This window comes from Manis pentadactyla, chromosome 1 (assembly GCF_030020395.1).
Source record: "Manis pentadactyla isolate mManPen7 chromosome 1, mManPen7.hap1, whole genome shotgun sequence".
In the NCBI taxonomy this organism is placed as follows: Eukaryota; Metazoa; Chordata; class Mammalia; order Pholidota; family Manidae; genus Manis; species Manis pentadactyla.
The window spans coordinates 180,671,453-180,698,421 of record NC_080019.1 but is presented as its reverse complement, the minus strand read 5'-3'; the positions used below and the strand labels follow the sequence as shown (position 1 = coordinate 180,698,421).

Below are 26,969 nucleotides of genomic sequence, written 5' to 3'. Positions count from 1 at the left end.
TGATCATGTCTAAACCTTAATTAAACCAAACAATTAAACCAAACAAAACTAAAATGTTTATATTATCTGAATTTTTAACCAGATACATAGATTACTTTATAATAGGAAATATACTTCCATTAAATAAAAAGTTTTTTATTAATTAATTTTGAAATAATTATAGAGTCACAGGAAGTTACAAAAAAATGTAGCTACAAGAAAGTCCCTTAAAGCTTTCACCTAGTTTCAGGGTTTAAAATATTTTCTATTTCTGTTTTTTTTGCAGCCTTGTTGGCTGCTTTTTAAAATAACAATTGTTTGGTTTAATTAAGGTTTAGACTTATGATCATTTTAGATAAAGTAGAAGTATTAGTAAAATAAATTAAAATTTTAAAGGTAGGAATTGAGTAGAGGGAGATACAGATTTTTCTAAAAGTTGAGGGATAATAAGTTACAGTTAAATCATATGTATCTAGAGTCTGGATTCACTGTAAGTTAAAAGTTCCTATAGCTAACCTTGTCTGTGGTATGATTTTTTGTTACCCATCATGGGTACAGCAATGCAGGGCCTGCCATGGTGGTAAGCGGCCCTGTGAACCATTGGTTGTGCCAGATCCAGAAGGCATCCAGGATGCAGACTTTGTTCTTTATGTTGGTGCTCTGGCCACTGAGAGATGCAGCCATGAAAACATCATCTCTTATGCAGCCTGTTGTCAGCAGGAAGCAAAAATGGACAGGTAAACTTTTTCAAGACTTATTTCCTAGATCTAATACAGGAACTCTTAAAACAAACCATATTATAAGCATTTAGAGTACAGGAAGTTCACATTTGCCAGATTGCCTCCGATACTAGGAAACAGCACACTGCTTGGATGGGAGTTGGGGGGGTGGGAATGGGGATGGGACATGGGGAGAGTGTCTGGTTATTCATATGGTAATGTCATTACCAACTCCAAAGAAAAGGTCTCCTGTCAAGAGAATTTTCTTTGCAAATGAATACCTCTAAGGAAACAGTTTGAACTTTAATTTTAGCACTTATGTGTTAAAACTGTAAAATGTTAAAAATAATTGTCATATAATTTTCATATCATTTGATACTAAGTCTGTGACTTAGCTCAATTATCACTTAAAAATTTAGAGTCCACCTTTTATATATGAAATATTTAAAAAAAAAATTTCCTAGTGAAATGAACTGTTATTATAGATACAGGAGATTGCCTGTCACACACCAGACAAATCAATTAAAGGCAGTAGAAATTGCCACATCTCAGACTATGTTGTAATATTCTAAAATCTAGCAGAGTTAATGCAACCAGTTCATGTGTTTGTAAAGACCATTGCTAAGGTCTTAAACAGTCATCTATGTGTCAAAAGACTAGCCAACTTTAAAGAGCAGTTTCACTTCTATTGATATGTAATTCATGTGAGGAAAATATGAAATTAATTGTTGAACCAAGTAGACGATACAAAGGAAACACTAGTATGTTTGAGAATTATACTGTCATCCCTGAGGTTGGTAAAGAGGTCAAAATCAGCATCATAGATTACAAAAAATAGTCTGTTACCATAACGCTATGTAATTGTTGATTCATGAAATCTATTAAAAAATCTTCAGCTTCTCAATCCCTATCAAAATACCAACAGCATTCTTCAATGAACTAGAACAAATAGTTCTAAAATTCATATGATCCCACAGAAATACAAAGAATTATGAGAGAATACTATGAAAACCTATATGCTAACAAGCTGGGAAACCTAGGAGAAATGGGCAACTTCCTAGAAAAATACAACCTTCCAAGACTGACCCAGAAAGAAACAGAAAATCTAAACAGACCAATTACCAGCAACGAAATTGAAGCGGTAATCAAAAAACTACCAAAGAGCAAAACCCCTGGGCAGATGGATTTACCTCGGAATTTTATTAGACATACAGGGGAGACATAATACCCATTCTCCTTAAAGTTTTCCAAAAAATAGAGAAGGAGGGGATACTCCCAAACTCATTCTATGAAGCTAACATCACCCTAATACCAAAACCAGGCAAAGACCCCACCAAAAAAGAAAACTACAGACCAATATCCCTGATGAACGTAGACGCAAAAATACTCAACAAAATATTAGCAAACCGAATTCAAAAATACATCAAAAGGATCATACACCATGACCAAGTGGGATTCATCCCAGGGATGCAAGGATGGTACAACATTCGAAAGTCCATCAACATCATCCACCACATCAACAAAAAGAAAGACAAAAACCACATGATCATCTCCATAGATGCTGAAAAAGCATTTGACAAAGTTCAACATCCATTCATGATAAAAACTCTCAGTAAAATGGGAATAGAGGGCAAGTACCTCAACATAATAAAGGCCATCTATGATAAACCCATAGCCAACATTATACTGAACAGCAAGAAGCTGAAAGCTTTTCCTCTGAGATCAGGAACAAGACAGGGATGCCCACTCTCCCCACTGTTATTTAACATAGTACTGGAGGTCCTAGCCACGGCAATCAGACAAAACAAAAACATACAAGGAATCCAGATTGGTAAAGAAGAAGTTAAACTGTCACTATCTGCAGATGACATGATACTGTACATAAAAAACCCTAAAGACTCCACCCCAAAACTACTAGAACTGATACCGGAATACAGTAAAGTCACAGGATACAAAATCAACACACAGAAATCTGTGGCTTTCCTATACACTAGCAATGAACCAACAGAAAGAGAAATCAGGGAAACAACTCCATTCACAATTGCATCAAAAAAAATAAAATACCTAGGAATAAACCTAACCAAAGAAGTGAAAGACTTATACTCTGAAAACTACAAGTCACTCTTAAGAGAAATTAAAGGGGACACTAACAGATGGAAACTCATCCCATGCTTGTGGCTAGGAAGAATTAATATCGTCAAAATGGCCATCCTGCCCAAAGCAATATACAGATTTGATGCAATCCCTATGAAACTACCAGCAACATTCTTCAATGAACTGGAACAAATAATTCAAAAATTCATATGTAAACACCAAAGACCCCGAATAGCCAAAGCAATCCTGAGAAAGAAGAATAAAATAGGGGGGATCTCACTCCCCAACTTCAAGCTCTACTACAAAGCCATAGTAATCAAGACAATTTGGTACTGGCACAAGAACAGAGCCACAGACCAATGGAACAGACTAGAGAATCCAGACATTAACCCAGACATATATGGTCAAATTAATATTTGATAAAGGAGCCATGGACATACAATGGCGAAATGACAGTCTCTTCAACAGGTGGTGCTGGCAAAACTGGACAGCTACATGTAGGAGAATGAAACTGGACCATTGTCTAACCCCATATACAAAAGTAAACTCAAAATGGATCAAAGACCTGAATGTAAGCCATGAAACCATTAAACTCTTGGAAGAAAACATAGGCAAAAACCTCTTAGACATAAACATGAGTGACCTCTTCTTGAACATATCTCCCCGGGCAAGGAAAACAACAGCAAAAATGAGTAAGTGGGACTATATTAAGCTGAAAAGCTTCTTTACAGCAAAAGACACCATCAATAGAACAAGAAGGATCCCTACAGTATGGGAGAATATATTTGAAAATGACACATCCGATAAAGGCTTGACGTCCAGAATATATAAGGAGCTCACACGCCTCAACAAACAAAAAACAAATAACCCAATTAAAAAATGGGCAGAGGAACTGAACAGACAGTTCTCCAAAAAAGAAATACAGATGGCCAACAGGCACATGAAAAGATGCTCCACATCACTAATTATCAGAGAAATGCAAATTAAAACTACAATGAGGTATCACCTCACACCAGTAAGGATGGCTGCCATCCAAAAGACAAACAACAACAAATGTTGGCGAGGCTGTGGAGAAAGGGGAACCCTCCTACACTGCTGGTGGGAATGTAAGTTAGTTCAACCATTGTGGAAAGCAGTATGGAGGTACATCAAAATGCTCAAAACAGACTTACCATTTGACCCAGGAATTGCACTCCTAGGAATTTACCCTAAGAATGCAGCAGTCAAGTATGAGAAAGATCAGTGCACCCCTATGTTTATTGCAGCACTATTTACAATAGCCAAGAACTGGAAGCAACCTAAATGTCCATCGATAGATGAATGGATAAAGAAGATGTGGTACATATACACAATGGAATACTACTCAGCCATAAGAAAAGGGCAAATCCAATCATTTGCAGCAACATGGATGGAGCTGGAGGGTATTATGCTCAGTGAAACAAGCCAAGCAGAGAAAGAGAAATATCAAATGATTTCACTTATCTGTGGAATATAAGAACAAAGGAAAAACTGAAGGAACAAAACAGCAGCAGAATCACAGAACTCAAGAATGGACTAACAGGTACCAAAGGGAAAGGGACTGGGGAGGATGGGTGGGTAGGGAGGGATAAGGGGTGGGGAGAAGTAGGGGGGTATTAAGATTAACATGCATGGGGGGGTAGGAGAAAAGGGAGGGCTGTGCAACACAGAGAAGGCAAGTAGTGATTCTACAACATTTTGCTATGCTGATGGACAGTGACTGTAAAGGGGTTTATAGGGGAGACCTGGTATAGGGGAGAGCCTAGTAAACATAATATTCGTCATGTAAGTGTAGATTAGTGATACCAAAAACAAAACAAAACAAAACAAAACAAAAGGGCAGTTCCTGTGTGGTAACCTCCAATGAGTTCTACACAAGGGTATAAAGGGCACATAAAAGTGTAGGCAAAGGGTCTGTTTGCGTTTATACAGAAGATCAAAGCCTAATTGGGCTACCTTGAAAATGAACTAAGATACGATATGAAAGAGAACTTCCAACATCAGCACTCTCTGGAAAACTCATGCCAGAAGATGATCATCAAAAAACTCCAACAAAGATCCACGCACTGCTACAGCTGTAGATGCACTCATCCCACCAGCTCCTGGACTTGCCATGGGAATGAAGAAGGAGATATCTAAGCTGGCCTGTGCATACAGTAAAACAACAAATTTGACTGGATCTATACTGTTGGAACTCAACAAAGAATTAGGAGAATTGCAAATTGTAGCGCTCCAAAATCTTACAACTACAGACTATTTACTGTTAAAAGAACATAAGGGATGTGAACATTCCCCAGGAATGGGTTGTTTTAATTTGTCTGATTTCTCTCAGACTGTTCAAGTTCAGTTGGACAATATCCACCATATCATAGATAAGTTTTCACAAATGCCTAAGGTGCCTAACTGGTTTTCTTGGTTTCACTGGAGATGGCTGGTAATTACAGGTATGCTTTGGTTATGTAACTATACTCCTATTATGTTAATGTGTGTGTGCAATTTAAGTAGTAGCTTAAAACCTATACATGCTGAAGTTACTCTACAAGAAGCTATGTCAAAGAAATAATCAATCTTCCCATGTTTTCTTCCGCCTGCTACTTCTATAGCTTTTCTTCTTCCTTCCTAATTACAACCCTTAAATAGAATTCGTGCCTCATATCAAATTTACCGAGTATCATAATTCTTCCAAGTGGTAAAGATACCTCAAGACAAATGCTGGGCATAGAAGCTACAGGGCATAAATATGCAAGGAAATAAAAAGCTAACCATTTCAAACAATAAGGCTTCTCTCTCACTTACCAACTTTACATTTCCCTGTATGGCCCCAGAAGATGACTGGTTAGCCAGAGACGGGTAAGATTCCTCAAGGGAGGAACAACCTAAGACAGGCACAGTCGCAGGGGGGTCATCAGGTGAGAAATTGGGGATCAACAGAGGTGAGGCTTAGAACCTCACCCCCCCGTTCTGAGAGAAATCTTCTGCATACTTGGATGTTTTATTGCCCTTGTCTAGCTTGGATTAACACATAGTCTACAGGCACACACCTGATCATCTACATTTGCTCTCTTACAACACTAAACTATGTTTTCTACCTTTATCTTGTATCTACCTACCACTTCAGCATTTTATTAAAAATAATAATAATAAAGAGAGAAATGTGGTATCCACATATAAATCAAGTATAAAAACCAAATGAGTATTCATATTTGAACTGACTCTTTATAGTTCATAATGCATGAGCAAAACCGAAAGTTTCTGTGATGACTGCCCTTGTACTGTTCACTATGTAACTTATTCATTATGTAAGAATTTGTTCTCCATGTAAGAACTTGTTTGTTATGCCTCAGATGATTGGAGACTGACGAAAATTAGGCTTGGGGTGGGTTAATGATTGTGCATTGAGCATTGACTCCCCTATACAGAATTTTATTGTCGTTAACAACCATTTGATCAATAAATATGAGAGATGCCCTCACAAAAAAAAAAAAAAGGACAGACTTCCAATGGTAAAATAAATAAGTAACCGGGATGTAATGTATAGCATAAGGAATATAGTCAAGTTATTTTAACAGCTTGGTAGGGTGATAGCTGGAACCTAGAATTATGTATATAAATGTTTTATCACTGTGTTGTACACTTTAAACTAATGTAATGTAATACTGTGCGTCAACTACCCTTCAATTTAAAAAAAAAAAAAAAGAAAAATAAGAGCAAGTTTTAGAAAAAATTTAAAAGGCCCAAATAGGTAACAGGATAAACAATGTTCATGGATTAGAAGAATTATTTCATTAAAATGTCAGTTTATGGTTAGCCAGAGATGGGTAAGATTCCTCAAGGGAGGAACAACCTAAGACAGGCACAGTCACAGAGGGGCCATCAGGTGAGAAATTGGGGATCAACAGAGGTGAGGCTTAGAACCTCACCCCCCCTTTCTGAGAGAAATCTTCTGCATCCATGGATGTTTTATTGCCCTTGTCTAGCTTGGATTAACACATAGTCTACGGGCACACACCTGATCATCTACATTTGCTCTCTTACAACACTAAACTATGTTTTCTACCTTTATCTTGTATCTACCTACCACTTCAGCATTTTATTAAAAATAATAATAATAAAGAGAGAAATGTGGTATCCACATATAAATCAAGTATAAAAATCAAATGAGTATTCATATTTGAACTGACTGTTTATAGTTCATAATGCATGAGCAAAACCAAAAGTTTCTGTGATGACTGCCCTTGTACTGTTCACCATGTAACTTATTCACTGTGTAAGAATTTGTTCTCCATGTAAGAACTTGTTCGTTATGCTTCAGAAGATTGGAGACTGACGAAAATTAGGCTTGGGGTGGATTAATGATTGTGCATTGAGCATTGACTCCCCTATACAGAATTTTATTGTTGTTAACAACCATTTGATCAATAAATATGAGAGATGCCCTCACAACAACAACAAAAAAGTACACACTTCCAATTGTAAAATAAATAAGTAACCGGGATGTAATGTATAGCATAAGGAATATAGTCAAAATATTGTAACAACTTGGTATGGTGATAGCTGGTACCTAGAATTATTATGTATATAAATGTTGAATCACTGTGTTGTACACCTGAAACTAATGTAATGTAATACTGTGTGTCAACTACCCTTCAATAAAAAATAATTTATCTACAAAAGAAAAAATTCATATGGAACCGCAAAAGACCCCAATATCTGAAGCAGTCCTGAGAAGGAAGAATAAAGCTGGGGGAAATTACCCTCCCCAACTTCAAACTCTACTACAAAGCCAAAGTAATTAAGACAATTTGGTACTGGCACAAGAACAGTCCCATAGATGAGTGGAACAGAATAGGGTGCCCAGATATAAACCCAAGCACATATGATCAATTAAAATAAAATAAAAGAACCATGGATATACAATGTGAAAAAGATGGCCTCTTCAACAACTGATGTTGGCAAAACTGGACAGCTACATGTAAGAGAATGAAACTAGATTACTGTCGAACTCCATACACAAAAGTTAACTCAAAATGGATCAAAGACCTGAATGTAAGTCATGAAACCATAAAACTCTTAGAAGAAAACATAGGCAAAAATCTCTTGAACATAAACATGAGCAACTTTTTCCTGAACACATCTCGTCAGGCAAGGGAAACAAAAGCAAAAATGAACAAATGGGACTACATAAGCGACAAAGCTTCTTTAGAGCAAAGGATACCATCAGGAGAACAAAAAGGTATTCTACAGTATGGGAGAATATATTCGTAAATGACCTATGCAATAAGAGTTAACATCCAAATTATATAAAGAACTCACATGCCTCAACACCCAAAAAGCAAATAACCCGATTAAAAAATGGTCAGAGGATATGAACAGGAACTTCTCCAAAGAAGAAATTCAGATGGTCAACGGCACATGAAAAACGCTCCACATCGCTATTTACCAGGGAAATGCAAATTAAAACCACAATGAGATATTACCCTCACACCAGTTAGGATGGCCAGCATGCAAAATACAAGCAACAACATGTGCTGGCGAGGATGCAGAGAAAGAAACCCTCCTACACTGTTGGTGGGAATGTAAATTAGTTCAACCATTCTGGAAGCAATATGGAGGTTCCTTGAAAAACTAAAAATAGAAATACCATTTGACCCTGGAATTCCACTCCTAGGAATTTACCCAAAGAAAACAAGATCCCAGATTCAAAAAGATATGTTCACTCCTATGTTTATCACTGCACTATTTACAATAGCCAAGAAATGGAAGCAACCTAAGTGTCCATCAATAGATGAATAAAGAAGATATGTTACATATACACAATGGAATATTATTCAGCCATAAAAAGAAAACAAATCCTACCTTTTGCAACAACATGGATGGAGCTAAGAGAAATAAGCCAGGCTTAGAAAGACAAGTACCAAATGATCTCACTCATTTGTGGAGTATAACAACAAAGCATACCTGAAGGAACAAAACAGCAACAGACACACAGACTCCCAAGAAGGAACTAGTGGTTACCAAAGGGAAGGGGTGGGAAGGGAGGGAGAAGGGGATTAAGGGGCATTATAATTAGCATACATAATGTATGGGGGGGTCACAGGGAAGACAGTATAGCACAGAGAAGACAAGTAGTGACTCTATAGCATCTTACTACACTGATGGACAGTGACTGCAATGGGGGGAGATCTCGATAATATGGGTGAATGTAATAATCACAATGTTGCTCATGTGAAACCTTCATAAGATTGTATATCAATGATACCTTAAAAAAATAGATACACACGCATGCACACACACACAAACATGCACAATCTTCAGCTTCTGAATGCTGAAAAGGCTTAGATTCAAACATTGAGTATATTACTGAAGAAGAAAGTGCTTTTTATATTTTTGCACATATATACTATTGTTTAGTAAAAAATATATATATATAAATATATATGTAGAGAGAGAGAGAGGGAGAGTTCCTTTTTTCCTGAGAATCTGTAATTAAATTTATATTTTATAATTGTCTCTATATCAAGGAAAAGTGGTATTTGAAGAACTAAATAATGATAAATTACTTGATAAAATGAGATACTTTTTCTTAAAGTAGGTGTCTTTGAGAAATATACCTTCATAATAGTGCTGCAAAATTGTGGTTCATTATCTTAATTTGAACTATGGATTGTGTACGCACACATACTTGTTTAAAAAATCTGTACATGTACTTGAATATGCTAAAGAAAAAATCAGAAATAATTAGGATTACTAACCATCCCAATTTGGCCTGAGCTTCCCTAAACATCCCATATACTAGGAAACTCCTCAGTCCTGAGCAAACCACCATGGTTGGCTACCCTAAAAATAAGCAACCCGAATTGTTGATGCAGTACTTCTGTTAGTGAAATTTAGAGGAGGTAGGTTGTAAAACAGAAGTTTCACTTTCTTTTTTTAATGAAGTACCGTTGATATACAATATTTTTTTAAATTTAAGTATCATTGATGCAGAATCTTATAATGGTTTTACACAAGCAACTGTGGTTTCAACATTCACCCATATTATCAAGTCCTCTTCCCCGCTATTGTGGTCACTATCACCATAGTAAGATGCTATAGAGTTATTACTTGTGTCTCTGTGCTGTACTGCCTTCCCGTGACTTATCTCTAGTGTGATTTCTAATTATAGTGCCCCTTAGTTCCCTTCTCTCTCCCTCCCTACCCACCTTCCCCAACCCCTTCTGCTAGTTTCTTTTTGGAATTTGTGTGTCTGCTGCTGTTTTGTTCCTTCAGTTTTGCTTTGTTTTTATACTCCACAAATGAGTGAAATCATTTGGTACTTGTCTTCCTCCACCTGGCTTATTTCACTGAGCATAATACCCTCTAGATCCATCCATATTGTTGCAAATGGTAGGATTTGTTTTCTTCTTATGACTGAATAACATTCTATTGTGTACATGTACCACCTCTTCTTTATCCATTCATCTTCTGCTGGACACTTAGGTTGCTTCCATTTCTTGGCTATTGTAAATAGTGCAGTGATAAACATAGGGGTGCATATGTGTTTTTGAATCTGGAATCTTGTTTTCTTTGAGTAAATTCCTAGGAGTTGAATTTCTGGGTCAAATGGTATTTCTGTTTTTAGTTTTTTGAGGAACCTTCCTACTGTTTCCGTAATGGTTGAACTAATTTACTTTCCCACCAATGGTGTAGAAGGATTCCCCTTTCTTTGCATCTTTGCTAGCATTTGTTGTTACTTGTATTTTGGATGTTGGCCATCCTAACTGGTGTGAGGTGATATCTGATTGTGCTTTTAATTTGCATTTCCCTGATAATTAGTGATGTGGAGCATCTTTTCATGTGACTGTTTACCATCTGATTTCTTCTTTGGAGAATTGTTTCTTCAGATCCTCTGCCCATTTTTTAATCGGATCATTTGCTTTTTGGGTGTTGAGGCATGTGAATTCTTTATATATTTTGGATGTTAACCCTTATCGCATAGGTCATTTACAAATATATTCCCCCATACTGTAGGATGCCTTTTTATTCTACTGATGGTGTCCTTTGCTGTATAGAAGCTTTTTAGTTTGATGTTATCCCACTTTTTCATTTTTGCTTTTGTTTCCCTTGCCTGAGGAGATGTGTTCAGGAAAAAGTTGCTCATGTTTATATTCAAGAGATTTTTGCCTATGTTTTCTTCTACGTGTTTTATGGTTTTATGACTTACATTAAGGTCTTTGATCCCATTTCAAGTTAACATATGTATGGAGTTAGACAATAATCCAAATTCATTCTCTTACATGTAGCTGTCTAGTTTTGCCAACACCAGTTGTTGAAGAGGCCATCTTTTCCCCATTGTATACACATGGCTCTTTTATCATACATTAGTTAACCACATATGTGTGGGTTCAAATCTGGGCTTTCTCTTCTGTTTTATTGATTTATGGGTCTGTTCTTATGCCAGTACCAAATTGTTTTGATTACAGTGGCTTTGTAGTAGAGCTTGAAGTTAGGGAGTGCAATCCCCGCAGCTTTTCTCAGGATTGTTTTGGCTATTTGGGATCTTTTATGGTTCCTTATGAATTTTAGAACTATTTGTTCTAGTTTGTTGGAGAATGCTGTTGGTATTTTGATAGGGATTGCACTGAATCTATAAATTCCTTTGGGCAGGATGGCCATTTTGACAATATTGATTTTTTCTATTAATGAGCATGGAATAGATTTCCATTTTTTGGTGTCCAATTTCTCACATGAAGGTCTGATAGTTTTCAGAGTATAGGTCTTTCACTTCCTTGGTTAGGTTTATTTCTGAGTATTTTATTCTTTTTGATGCAATTGTAAATAGAGTTGTTTTCCTGATTTCTCTTTCTTTTATTTCATTGTTAGTATATAGGAGTACAGCAGATATCTGTGTTTTAATTTTGTATCCTGCAACTTTACTGAATTCAGTTATTAGTTTTAATATCTTTTTTGGTGGAGTCTTTAGGGTTTTCTATGCATAAATCATGTCATCTTCAAACAGTGAGAGTATAATTTCTTCCTTACCAGTTTGGATGCCTATTATCTCTTTGTGTTGTCTGATTGCTGTAGATAGGACCTTCAGTACTATGTTGAATAAAAGTGGGGAGTGTTCACATCCTTGTCTTGTTCCAAATCTTAGAGGGAAAGCTTTTTGCTTTTTGCTATTAAGTATGATGTTAGCTGTCAGTTTGCTGTAAATGGCCTTTATTATGTGAGGTATGTACCCTCTATACCCATTTTGTTGGGAGTTTTTATCATGAATGGATGTTGAATTTCGTCAAATGCTTTTTCAGCATCTATTGAGATGATCATGTGGGTTTTATCCTCCTTTTTGTTAATGTGATGTATGATATCATATTTGTTTTTAAAATAATTTAACATTTCATTCACATTTGATCTGAATGAGTATATAAAAGAATAATGTTCTTTTTATCTGTGAATATGAAACTACTCATGTATATATCTTCTCATATCTGGGGAAAGATTTTGGTTTTTCATGAAAAGAGCGTTGATGATTTATAAGGAATAGCAGTATCTCCAGTAGTTCTTTTTCAATCTTTTTGATAGAAGCAAAGCTTTCCTTCCAAACTGCTGTTTTGCCTTAATTCTTTTCATGAATATTTGAGTGTCTAATATGTTGCTGTCAGACTTGGTGAACAAAACAGACATGTCTCCCTGCCTTTTGGAACTTAGAAATTATGAAGGGAGACAGATATTAGTTAAATATACTTAAAACTGCATATGTGATTTCATAAAGTGATACATATTTTGTAGAAAGAACTAGGGATATCTAACAAAAAAAAAGAACAAAAAAGGGAAACAATTTATATCAATTTGATGAAGAAAGCCTCTTTCAAAAAATGAAACTTTAGGTGTGATATAAACATTGACAGGCTTTAGTCAAATAAAGAGCTGGAGAATGAGCATATTTTAGGAAAAAGCCATGTGTACCTGTTGCTGTTGAAAGTCGCTTCAATGAACTCTGTGTTTGAAGATGAAAGCTTCAACAGATGCATTGTTGAGGTAGACAAGGCTGTTTTATTCTAATCAGGAAGTCCCTGATGGGTTTAAGCCTGGCAGTGACATCCATTTTATATTTTAGAAGTCACTCTGGCAGTGTTTTGCTAAGTGAATTATATTCATACTTTGGCTAAGTCTGTTTTTTTCAAATATGAAGAAAGTAAAGTATGTATTTTTTACTTAAATAAGGCAAATATTGCTTTATAAATAGATTATCACAATTTGGTAAGGTTTGTAGTATTTCCATAGTAAAATGTTAAGGTAGTGGTGGGAGAAAGGACTTTGGGGTTCCTTACCACTGTCTGTTTACCACAGCTTTGGAAGAATGGGTGAGTGGTAGAAGGACTGAATTACTCTAGGTCCTAGTCAGCACTTGGACTCTCAGGTTCTAGGCTCAGACAGAGCTACAGAATTCTCTAGACTCTAGAAGGCATAGAATATGAAAGAAGATGATGGGAATATAAAACTTACATGTGAATGAAGTTACCTTAATTTAAATTATTATGTAATAACAGTTATTCAAATTATCCCTTGAGTGCAGGCAAATAGCAAGATAGAGATAAAAAAGCCAACAACCTGAATGATTTGCTTATTGTCCTATTGTCTATCTAGTTTTTTCTTTACCTACTTGTCTTTACCTTTGCCTGTGAATATAGTGAAATGCTGAAGTCATGTACAGATTGTGCAAGTAAAATAGTGTTAGAATTTAAATTTTTTAGCCAATTCCTTTCTTTTGGTATATATTAACATATTTTACAAATTCATACTAAAATATAATTAGCTTTCCTTTTGTAAGAACTGGTATTGATTAGCTATGCCATAGGAAAACTGAGAAATATGTCTTGAAAGTAAAAGATAGTGAAAGCTGTTATGGCAGAAAAAATGGTATTTGATATTTAGCAAAGATTTTTCTGACCTTAGTCAGTTTTTGATAGAAAAGTATAGGTAAATAAATATTATAATACATATTTTTCTGTAATGTAATAAAAAATTCAATGTCTGTTTTAACAGGCCAATAGCAGGATATGCTAACCTGTGTCCAAATATGATCTCTACCCAGCCTCAGGAGTTTACTGGGATGCTGTCCACAGTGAAACATGAGATTATTCACGCCCTGGTAAATTTTGCTATCAACCACTGTTCTTTCCTTTGTAGCTTGATTTTCTGCGTTTATGCTTTCATTTTGATGTATCTGTTAAATTTTGTATCCTTAGATTTATGTTCAGTAAAACCTAGTTGATTAGGCCTCTGCCAAAAGAGAATTTTTCATGATTAGAATAGTGGCTAAGTTGAGTTACACTACCTAAAATAATTAAACAAGTATAAACCCATGGCAAATAAGATTTTTGAGAAAATGATTTTCTTAAGAAAAGAAGTTATCATCTTTCCTCTAAGATGATAACAAATATGCTAATTATAGATCTCTCTTGTCTCTTACAGAGATTTCATTTCAAAAGTTCTCTTGATCTCCTTTAGCTCTAAAATTTATATATACTAACTGATTGAGAACTTCTTTTTCCCCAATTTGTCCAAAACAGTGAACTCTTATGATGTCTAGGGAATTAAACAAAGCTGCCTAAAACTGTAGGAGATATTCTTCTGATGCCATTCATGTATTTAGAAAATAGATCCCAGAGAATGGTAAGAATGAAATGTTTGACAAATGTAGATATTCCTTGTAAAGTTAAATGTTTATAGCTGTCAATTGTAGTCATCCATGGTACTGTGTATACCAGAGAAGCTTTCTGAAATGTGAGTGCTTAGAAAAATTTTCAAGTTCATAGGGTGGTAAAAAATTTGTATTTAGAATATTATAAAGGATGAGGCAAATCATACTATTTTAAGCTTTGTATAACTTCAGTAAATTGTGTATTAAAAACTATTTAGATTTTCTTAGCTGACTCTATTAAATGTCCTTTGCATCTTCAGAGATTAAAAAAGAAGAAGAAATACAGGAATAAAAGAATAATCTGGATTCATTAATCATTTTGGTAAACCTTGAATGACAGAGGCCACAGTGATGTAGGCAAAGCAATTCGTCAAAAAAAAAAAAGATTAAGTGATCACTTTTAATTGTCAGTTATTTGGATATAAACTATAGCATATTCTCAATGTATAAAACATTCATAAAGAAGTAGTATAAAAGTGCTTTGTTTTAGTTATTAGATCAGGAAAGAAAGTGAGAAAAGAAATCTCACTGATGAAATAGGAGATAGTAAATGTAAATTTTTTTTTTGGCCCATTTTCTCATCTTGTTTGGGAAGGGAGGGATAGAGAATGGGAATTTGAATGCTTTTATGCAAAGCATTGATTATCTCATTAAAATTGAAGACATCTTAAAATTACTACTTGAAAACACAATTATAAATATAAAAAATTCGCATTATACAAAAAGTTTGGGAATATGGGTTTTACGCATTACCTTACCACCAAAAGAACCACAATTAACATTTTGATACATGTGTTTCCATTCTTTTTTCCTAAGTGTACACACACACACACACACACACACACACATTCCCAGTCATTTTTTTTTTCTCAGTGTGGATATACATTAAATGGGGACTTTGGGATCAAAGACTGAATTTTTGTAAGTGCGTAAGTGCTCTTAGGAGTGTACTTGACTGCCCACCCCCATACTCTAAACTGTACTGTTAATTGTTCTCAATAATAACATTCCCTGGATGCACTTGTAAGTTTACTGAGTTTGTCGGAAGAGGATGGTAAGAATTAAATGTTTACATTCTTAAATACATTCTTAAACAAATAAATGTATTGTCTATACCACTATCAAGAATGTCTTTGTTACTATTACTTTTGGTTGCCTTACTTACAGTTATCTCACGTAATTGAAATTTAAAATTCATAATATGGAATATGTAGTTTTTGTCCAATTCCAATCTATGGCAAGTTCCTGTATAAGTACTGGCATAAGGTGCCTTTTTGCAGTTATATCAGCCTTCTCTTCTACTAGTGGCATATTATGACATCTATGATCAGACTTGATATTTTTCACCTTAAGATAGTTTGAACTTTTTCTTACAGGGTTTCTCTGCTGGGCTGTTTGCATTCTACCATGATATAGATGGAAATCCTCTAACTTCAAGATTTGCAGATGGTCTCCCACCTTTTAATTATAGGTATTTGTTATGCTTGTACTTGTTCTTCTTTACTGGAGGATACTAAGACTAAGATTTGAGAATCATAGGTTGTTAGATGTTAATGGCTTAATAGGTAGCCTAAGAAAATTATAGCTATTAAAACAGGATATAACAGATCGTTTAGCTTTACTCCTTAATTTTATAGATGAGGCAATTGAGATGCAGAAAGCTTAAATGACTTATCCAAAGAGCCAGGACTATTCTTGCCAGGCAGAGCTCTTTTCTATCACATTGTAACATTGTACTTTATAATAGGCCATGGGAAAATGTGAGTTGGTTATTTTTGGTTTATTAATGATTATTGCCTGGACATGGCACTATTTACGTGTTAACTGATATTTTATTTAGTACAGCATATTAGCAGTGATCTAGAGGTTCAGGGCCTAAAAAAAAAAATCAAATAGACACTAAAAAATTTTATTGATATTTGTATATAGAGTATTAGTCACATAACTATTGCATGAATTTTATAAAAATAAATCTCTAAATTAAGAGCACATGTTCACAAAAAGATGGGTACAAAAGTGTTCATGGCAATTTTGTTAAAAGTAGCCAAAAAATGGAAACCACCCAAAGGTCTATTAATAGAATGGATAAATCAATTGTGATATATTCCTGAAAACTATGAGGTACTGAAAAGAACACACTGTTTGCTATGTGCAATAGTATATATGAATATCATACATATAATGTTGAACAAAACAAGTCAGATAGTCCATTTGTATGGTGTTTAAAAATAGGCCATGATAAAAGACTGATTAGTGGATTTAATTAAGGGGGCAGGCTGTTAAATATCATAAAAGCTGAGTATAGATTGGGAAGGGACATGAGGGAACTTTCCAGGGGTGCTGACACTGTACCATATCTTTATCAGCATATTGTAAATGGATATAAAGTAAAGTAATTAATCCTTACACTTACAAATTGTTCACTTTATGTATATTTTAATTACAAAAATCTCTATTAAGATAGCTAGAATTAAATATTGGGGGGGCGGAGCCAACATGGCGGCGTGAGTAGGACAGTGGGAATCTCCTCCCAAAAACATATATACTTTTGAAAATACAACAAACACAACTAGCCCTAAAAGAGAGACCAGAAGACGCAGGACAGTGGCCAGACTGCAGCTACACCAGCGAGAACCCAGCGCCTCGCGAAGGGGGTAAGATACAAGCCCCGGCCCTGCGGGACGCGAGCGCCCCTCCCCCCAGCTCCCGGCGGGAGAACAATAGGCAGAGCGGGAGGGAGACGGAGCCCAGGACTGCCGAACACCCAGCCCCAGCCATCCGGGCCAGAGCGCAGACACAGTATATGCCCAGGGGGCCCTGGATACTGGGAGAACAGGGGGTAGACCTCAGAGCGGGTGCTGAAGCTGATGCCCCTGTGACAAAGAAAAGCGGGGGCTTTTTTGAAAGTCTTAAAGGGACAGGGACTTAACAGCTTGACGGAAACAACCCAGGTCACAGTACAGCAGCTGGAAATTACAGGGAAAACCGGGTGCACTAACCCCCTGGGCAACAGCTCTGAGACCCCTCACGGAGGCAAACAGTCAAGCAGCCCCCCCCATCCATCACCCCACCGGGCGCTGCGAAAGCAGAGAAGCAGCCTGAGACAAATTCCGCCCACAGAAAGGGAAATTTCTCCCTTCCGGCCAGGCAAGACACAAAGACCCACTCTACACGCAATTACCCAACACAAGCCACTAGGGGTCGCAGTTGCCCCAGTAAAGAAAGGCCAGTAGTAAGTGAAAATTTTGGCCCTCCCAGCTGACAGTCAATAGCACCTGTCAACATGAAAAGGCAAAAAAATATGATTCAGACAAGACTAACCCAGACAGCTTCGGCATCTGCTACATCTTCCCCTGAGAAGGAATCTGGGGAGATAGATTTAGCCAGTCTACCTGAAAAAGAATTCAAAACAAAAGTCATAACCATGCTGATGGACTTGCAGAGAAATATGCAAGAACTAAGGAAGGAGAATTCAGAAATAAAACAAGCTCTGGAAGGACTTCAAAACAGAATGGACGAGATGCAAGAGACCATTAATGGACTAGAAAACAGAGAACAGGAACGCAGAGAAGCTGATGCAGAGAGAGATAAAAGGATCTCCAGGAATGAAAGAATTTTAAGAGAGCTGAGTGATCAATATAAAAGAAATAATTTAAGAATCATAGGCATTCCAGAAGAAGTAGAGAGAGAAAAGGGGATAGAAAATGTCTTTGAAGAAATAATTGCTGAAAATTTCCCCAAACTAGGGGAAGAAATGGCCTCTCAGACCACAGAGGTACACAGAACTCCCATGACAAGGGATCCAAGGAGGGCAACACCAAGACACATAATAATTAAAATGGCAAAGATCAAAGACAAGGACAAAGTATTACAAGCAGCCAGAGAGAAAAAAAAGGTTACCTACAAAGGAAAACCCATCAGGCTATCATCAGACTTCTCAACAGAAACCCTACAGGCCAGAAGAGAATGGCATGATATACTTAATGCAATGAAACAGAAGGGCCTCGAACCAAGACTACTGTATCCAGCACGAATATCATTTAAATATGAAGGAGGGATTAAACAATTCCCAGACAAGCAAAAGTTGAGGGAATTTGCCTCCCACAAACCACCTCTACAGGGCATCCTACAGGGACTGCTCTAGATGGGAGCACTCCTAAAAAGAGCACACAACAAAACACCCAACATATGAAGAAGGGAGGAGGAGGAATAAGAAGGGAGAGAAATAAAGAATCATCAGATTGTGTTTATAATAGCTCAACAAGCGAGTTAAGTTAGACAGTAAGACAGTAAAGAAGCTAACCCTAAACCTTTGGTAACCACAAACTTAAAGCCTGCAATGGCAATAAATTCATACCTTTCAATAATCACCCTAAATGTAAATGGACTGAATGCACCAATCAAAAGACACAGAGTAATAGAATGGATAAAAAAGCAAGATCCATCCATATGCTGCTTACAAGAGACTCACCTCAAACCCAAAGACGCGCACAGACTTAAAGTCAAGGGATGGAAAAAGATATTTCAAGCAAACAACAGAGAGAAGAAAGCAGGTGTTGCAATTCTGGTATCAGACAAAACAGACTTCAAAATAAAGAAAGTAAAAAAAGACAAAGAAGGACATTACATAATGATAAAGGGCTCAGTCCATCAAGAGGATATAACCATTATAAATATATATGCACCCAATACAGGAGCACCAACATACCTGAAACAAATATTAACAGAACTAAAGGAGGAAATAGAATGCAATGCATTCATTCTAGGAGACTTCAACACACCACTCACTCCAAAGGACAGATCCACCAGACAGAAAATAAGTAAGGACACAGAGGCACTGAACAACACACTAGAACAGATGGACCTAATAGACATCTACAGAACTCTACATCCAAAAGCAACAGGATACACGTTCTTCTCAAGTGCACATGGAACATTCTCCAGAATAGACCACATACTAGGACACAAAAAGAGCCTCAGTAAATTCCAAAAGATTGAAATCCTACCAACCAACTTTTCAGACCACAAAGGCATTAAACTAGAAATAAACTGTTCAAAGAAAGCAAAAAGGCTCACAAACACATGGAGGCTAAACAACACGCTCCTAAATAATCAATGGATCAATGACCAAATCAAAATTGAGATCCAGCAATATATGGAAACAAATGACAACAACAACACTAAGCCCCAACTTCTGTGGGACGCAGCAAAAGCAGTCTTAAGAGGAAAGTATATAGCACTCCAAGCATATTTAAAAAAGGAAGAGCAATCCCAAATGAATGGTCTAATGTCACAACTATCAAAATTGGAAAAAGAAGAACAAATGAGGCCTAAGGTCAGCAGAAGGAGGGACATAATAAAGATCAGAGAAGAAATAAATAAAATTGAGAAGAATAAAACAATAGCAAAAATCAATGAAACCAAGAGCTGGTTCTTCGAGAAAATAAACAAAATAGATAAGCCTCTAGCCAGACTTATTAAGAGGAAAAGAGAGTCAACACAAATCAACAGTATCAGAAATGAGAAAGGAAAAATCACAACAGATCCCGCAGAAATACAAAGAATTATTAGAGACTACTATGAAAACCTATATGCTAACAAGCTGGGAAACCTAGGAGAAATGGACAACTTCCTAGAAAAATACAACCTTCCAAGACTGACGCAGAAAGAAACAGAAAATCTAAACAGACCAATTACCAGCAACGAAATTGAAGCGGTAATCAAAAAACTACCAAAGAACAAAACCCCCGGGCCAGATGGATTTACCTCGGAATTTTATCAGACATACAGGGAAGACATAATACCCATTCTCCTTAAAGTTTTCCAAGAAATAGAAGAGGAGGGGATACTCCCAAACTCATTCTATGAAGCTAACATCACCCTAATACCAAAACCAGGCAAAGACACCACCAAAAAAGAAAACTATAGACCAATATCCCTGATGAACGTAGACGCAAAAATACTCAACAAAATTTTAGCAAACCGAATTCAAAAATACATCAAAACCATCGTACACCATGACCAAGTGGGATTCATCCCAGGGATGCAAGGATGGCACAACATTCGAAAGTCCATCAATATCATCCACCACATCAACAAAAAGAAAGACAAAAACCACATGATCATCTCCATAGATGCTGAAAAAGCATTTGACAAAGTTCAACATCCATTCATGATAAAAACTCTCAGCAAAATGGGAATAGAGGGCAAGTACCTCAACATAATAAAGGCCATCTATGAAAAACCCACAGCCAACATTATATTGAATAGCGAGAAGCTGAAAGCATTTCCGCTGAGATCGGGAACTAGACAGGGATGCCCACTCTCCCCACTGTTATTTAACATAGTACTGGAGGTCCTAGCCACGGCAATCAGACAAAACAAAAAAATACAAGGAATCCAGATTGGCAAAGAAGAAGTCAAACTGTCACTATTTGCAGATGACATGATACTGTACATAAAAAACCCTAAAGACTCCACCCCAGAACTACTAGAACTGATATCGGAATACAGCAAAGTTGCAGGATACAAAATCAACACACAGAAATCTGTGGCTTTCCTATATACCAACAATGAACCAACAGAAAGAGAAATCAGGAAAACAACTCCATTCACAATTGCATCAAAAAAAATAAAATACCTAGGAATAAACCTAACCAAAGAAGTGAAAGACTTATATTCTGAAAACTACAAGTCACTCTTAAAAGAAATTAAAGGGGACACTAACAGATGGAAACGCATCCCATGCTCATGGCTAGGAAGAATTAATATCGTCAAAATGGCCATCCTGCCCAAAGCAATATACAGATTTGATGCAATCCCTATGAAACTACCAGCAACATTCTTCAATGAACTGGATCAAATAATTCAAAAATTCATATGGAACCACCAAAGACCCCGAATAGCCAAAGCAATCCTGAGAAAGAAGAATAAAGTAGGGGGGATCTCACTCCCCAACTTCAAGCTCTATTATAAAGCCATAGTAATCAAGACAATTTGGTACTGGCACAAGAACAGAGCCACAGACCAATGGAACAGACTAGAGAATCCAGACATTAACTCAGACATATATGGTCAATTAATATTTGATAAAGGAGCCATGGACATACAATGGCGAAATGACAGTCTCTTCAACAGATGGTGCTGGCAAAACTGGACAGCTACATGTAGGAGAATGAAACTGGACCATCGTCTAACCCCATATACAAAAGTAAACTCAAAATGGATCAAAGACCTGAATGTAAGTCATGAAACCATTAAACTCTTGGAAATATTGAAGCAGATATTTTATTCATATTTTTTAGAGTACATGTATACCATTTCTTCATATGTACTCTATAAACACTATTTTTCCTTTTCTAATGACTTGTAAGAGTTCTTAATAAGTTAGGGATATTAATCCTTTTTCATGTTTGTTACAAATAATTCTTCCATTTAATTACCTTTATTTCATTTATCATATTTTTTGCCATGCAGAAATTTTTGTATCATTAAATTAATCTGCTTTTTCTTTTATTGCTTAAGAAAGTTTCTGCCCTCCAAAGATTATAAAAATATTCTCCTAAATATCTTCTAGAAAATTAATATTTGAATTTTTTATATTCATAGCTTTAGTCCATTTGGAATTTATTTTTGCTTCATATATTTTGGGGTTCTTATAGGTACATATATATTTATAATTATTATATCTTCTCGGTGAATTGACCCTTCATCATTATAAACATCCCTCTTTGTCTCTAGTAACAATTTCTGTCTGAAAATCTATTTTGTTAAATGTTTATAGCTGCCAACTGTATTAGTATAGCCATTCTAGCTCTGTTTAATACTCTTTGCATGTTATATTTTTAATCCATGTATGTTCAACCTATTTGTGTCCTTGAGTCTGAGCCGTCTCTTGGAAACATATAGTTGGATCATGTGTTTTTATTTTTTTATTTTATTTTATTTATTTATTTTTTTAGATAATTATTTTTTATTTAAGGGTAGTTGACGCACAGTATTACATTACATTAGTTTCAAGTGTACAACACAGTGATAAAACATTTATATACATAATTCTAGGTTCCAGCTATCACCCTACCAAGCTGTTACAATATCTTGACTATATTCCTTATGCTATACATTACATCCTGGTTACTTATTTATTTTACCATTGGAAGTCTGTCCTTTTTTTTTTTTTTTTTTTTTTTTTTTTTGTGAGGGCATCTCTCATATTTATTGATCAAATGGTTGTTAACGACAATAAAATTCTGTATAGGGGAGTCAATGCTCAATGCACAATCATTAATCCACCCCAAGCCTAATTTTCGTCAGTCTCCAGTCTTCTGAGGCATAACAAACAAGTTCTTACATGGAGAACAAATTCTTACATAATGAATAAGTTACATAGTGAACAGTACAAGGGCAGTCATCACAGAAACTTTTGGTTTTGCTCATGCATTATGAACTATAAAGAGTCAGTTCAAATATGAATACTCATTTGGTTTTTATACTTGATTTATATGTGGATACCACATTTCTCTCTTTATTATTATTATTTTTAATAAAATGCTGAAGTGGTAGGTAGATACAAGATAAAGGTAGAAAACATAGTTTAGTGTTGTAAGAGAGCAAATGTAGATGATCAGGTGTGTGCCTGTAGACTATGTGTTAATCCAAGCTAGACAAGGGCAATAAAACATCCACGTACGCAGAAGATTTCTCTCAGAACGGGGGGGTGAGGTTCTAAGCCTCACCTCTGTTGATCCCCAATTTCTCACCTGATGACCCCCCTGCGACTGTGCCTGTCTTAGGTTGTTCCTCCCTTGAGGAATCTTACCCGTCTCTGGCTAACCAGTCATCTTCCGGGGCCATACAGGGAAATGTTAAGTTGGTAAGTGAGAGAGAAGCCTTATTGTTTGAAATGGTTAGCTTTTTATTTCTTTGCATATTTATGCCCTGTAGCTTCTATGCCCAGCATTTGTCTTGAGGTATCTTTACCACTTGGAAGAATTATGATACTCGGTAAATTTGATATGAGGCACGAATTCTATTTAAGGGTTGTAATTAGGAAGGAAGAAGAAAAGCTATAGAAGTAGCAGGCGGAAGAAAACATGGGAAGGATCGTGTGTTTTTAAATGCATTCTCCTGGTCAACCCCACCTGCTCCGCCCCCCGCCCTTTTTTTTTTTTATTCAAGTATCGTTGATATACAGTCTTATGTTGGTTTCAAATATATAACACAATGGTTCAACAGTTACCATATTACTAAATCCTCACCCCCTCTAGTGTGGTCACTATCAATAGTAAGATGTTACAGAATCATTAACTGTATTCTCCGTGCTGTACTAATCCCCGTGACCAACTTACTTTGTGATTGTGAATTATTGTGCTCCTTTATCCCCTTCCCCATCCCTCCCCATTCACTTCACCCCCTCCCTCCCCATCCACCTCATCCCCTCCCCCTTGGTAACCACTAGTCCCTTCTCGGTGTCTATGAGTCTACTGCTATTTTGTTCTTTTTGTTTTTATACTCTACAAATAAGTGAAATCATTTGGTATTTGTCTTTCTCCGTCTGGTTTATTTCACTGAACATAATACCCTCTAGCTCCACCCATGTTATTGCAAATGGGAAGATTTCTTTTCTTTTTATGGCTTAATAATATTCCATTGTGTGTATGTACCACAAATTCTTTATCCATTCATCTACTGATGGGCTCTTAGCTTGCTTACATATCTTGGCTATTGCAAATAGTACAGCAATAAATATAGGTGTGCATATGCTTTTTAAATCAGGATTTTTGTTTTCTTCGGGTAAATCCTAAAAATGGAATTACTGGGTCAAATGGTATGTCTCTTTTTAGTTTTTTGAGGAACCTCCATATTGTATTCCACAGTGGTTGCACCATTTACATTCCCACAACAGTGTAGGAGGGTTCCCCTGTTCTGCCCCCTCTTGGTAGCTGCTAGGCTGATGGTTTTCACCATGATTGTAGGATATAGTTTTCAAGGCTGCCACATAGATAATGTCACAAAGCTTGCTGTTCTTATTGAGATTCATCCATTTTTCTTAAATAAGTGCTTCCTGTATTGCTGGAAGCCTTTGGTTAATTTCCAGAGTTTTGAAAAAGTCGATTAGCCAGTTTTGCTACTTTTCACATTGCTTTCATGAACAGAGAATTTTTAGAGGTCCTTGCTCTGCCATTTTTGCTTATATCTGTCTAGAATTTATCTCTGTATATGGGATGAAATAGGGATTTAACTTTTTTCCTAGATATATAACCAGTTTCACAGCACCATTATTAAGTAAGTTATATTTCTTTGCTAAATTAAAATGCCCTTTTTTTGTTTATTATTAAATCTCCTTATATACTTGGATATGTCTCTGGACTTGCTTTTGCTTTATCCAATAAATTTGTTAAAGGAAAGTAATTCATTGTTATTGTAGCCAAGTATGTGAACTTGAGCAAGTTACTTCATCTCTCTAAGCTTTTGTCCCTTTATCTACAAAATAATGATGATAATTCCATAAGATTGTTGAGAAGATTGAATTAGAAAATGCTACCCAGTATTTTGCATGGGCTTGAATACATAATAAGCTAAAAAATTTTAATTTCATATTGATATTCATAAACACTTTTATGTTTAAATTAGTAGTGAATTTGCAAAAATGACTTTTATTCTTTAACTGCAGCCTTGGACTGTATCAGTGGAGTGACAGAGTAGTTCGAAAAGTGGAAAGATTATGGGATGTTCGAGATAATAAGAGAGTTCCTCACACTGTGTATCTTCTAGTAACACCTCATGTTGTTGTAAGTATTACTAAACTTCATGTCTCATGAGCTGTCCGCTTTTTCCTTCTTATGGTCCTTTCTTTAACTAATCATTACTGTTTAAGAACTTAATGATTAAATTTCAGAGCCTATCATTGGAAAAATAATACAAAAGCAGTACTATAAAGCTATAGGCCAAGAGAAATCGGAGGAAACGTCCTCTATTAGACCCATTGTTTTAAGCCATTGCTGCTCTGTTGTGATACCTCTTAAGATCACTGGTACTATTTGCATAATTCCTGGTCATTTCATTTGGATTCTGCATTAGTCAGGGCTCTTCAGAGAAACAGAACCAATGGAATGTGTTGACAAAAAAGAAAGAAAGATTTATTTTAAGGAATTGGCTCATGCAATTGTGGAAGTTTAGAGAATTCAAAACATGATGGGGTAGACTGGAGGGCTGGACACTCAGGAAAAAGTTGCAGGTGGGTCCAAAGGCGGTTGGCTGGTGGAATCCCTTCTTGCTCAGTTGAAGTCAGTCTTTGTTCTATTAAGGCCTTCGTCTGATTGATTGAGGCCCAACTATATTATGGAGGGTAATCTGCTTTACTTAAAGTCCACTAAGTTAAATGTTAATCTCATCTAAAAACACCCTCACAGAAACATTCAGAATAATGTTTGATCAAATATCTGGGCTCTGTGGCCCAGCCAAGTTGACACCTAAAATTAACCATCACATCCTCTTATGTGGTGACAGAAACCTAATCTCCCTTCCCCCTTTCTCAACTACACACAGCTCTCTCTGCCTTCTGAATCTGTGTATGGCTTTTGGATATTTCTTGTCATTGGGAATCTCTAACTGAAGGACAAAAAAAAAAACCAAATGAGCAAAATTGTATCCTAATGAATGACTCATGTTTCCTACAAAGACTATATCCATAAGTTTATACCTGCATTAAAATTGTTATTGACACAAAGATTACAAGTGCCAATCATACTAGTGTATGACTAATGTGTCTTAAAGTCAAAATCCTTAAATAGAGGAAAAGATAATAAGAGAAATAGTAATTTCCTAGCAAAGAAGAATGTTTAACAGTATCAAAATAATTATATTAAAAGCCATATTTTGTAAAGATGTTCTGTCTTTTTATGAAAGTAATCTTCAATGGCAACTTTATTGTATCATTGTGATCAGGAGTTTGCTGTTGTCTTATTGTACTTTTGTAGTTTTTCTTTTTTTTCTGATTCTTAGGATGAAGCACGAAAACATTTTAATTGTCCAATTCTAGAAGGAATGGAACTTGAAAATCAAGGTGGTATGGGCACTGAGCTCAACCATTGGGAAAAGCGGTTATTAGAGGTCAGTTTATTTTAAAATTTTACTGGGCATTCTTTTTTTTTAATAAAAGTAATTTTTACTCAACTTATTTAAATAGCAAAATGGGTTATAAAGTAAAAAATCTAAAATTCTCTTTTCCCCTTCAGCTCTCCAGATCCATTTTCCAGATGTAATCACTATTAAACTTTTTGGTATATCCTTCCAGAAATGTTTTATATATATATATAAATGTAGAGATAGACACACTAACACACACAGGTGTTTTTTATTTTATGAGTTCATACATTTATTTAACTATTTTCTACTCAATAATGTATCTTAGACATCTTTCCAAGGCAGTACAGTACAGGTGCTTCTGCTAAAATGCAATGGATGCTTTCCTG

The 26,969-nt window shown here is 35.9% G+C and overlaps 1 protein-coding gene across 5 annotated transcripts in view; it reads left to right on the top strand.

Annotated features, from left to right (window-relative positions):
* Window positions 1-26,969, top strand: part of LMLN (leishmanolysin like peptidase) — a 121,839-nt gene that overhangs the window by 23,550 nt on the left and 71,320 nt on the right. For all 5 annotated transcript variants that reach the window (XR_005028718.2, XM_057503598.1, XM_057503614.1 and 2 more), the window contains exons 6-10: window positions 538-716; window positions 13,839-13,944; window positions 15,873-15,967; window positions 25,169-25,286; window positions 26,500-26,607. Coding sequence is in view for 4 of the 5 variants with exons in the window: in XM_057503598.1 (XP_057359581.1) it covers window positions 538-716; window positions 13,839-13,944; window positions 15,873-15,967; window positions 25,169-25,286; window positions 26,500-26,607 (606 nt within the window). In the remaining variant the exon portion in view is untranslated. The remainder of the gene's footprint in view (window positions 1-537; window positions 717-13,838; window positions 13,945-15,872; window positions 15,968-25,168; window positions 25,287-26,499; window positions 26,608-26,969) is intronic.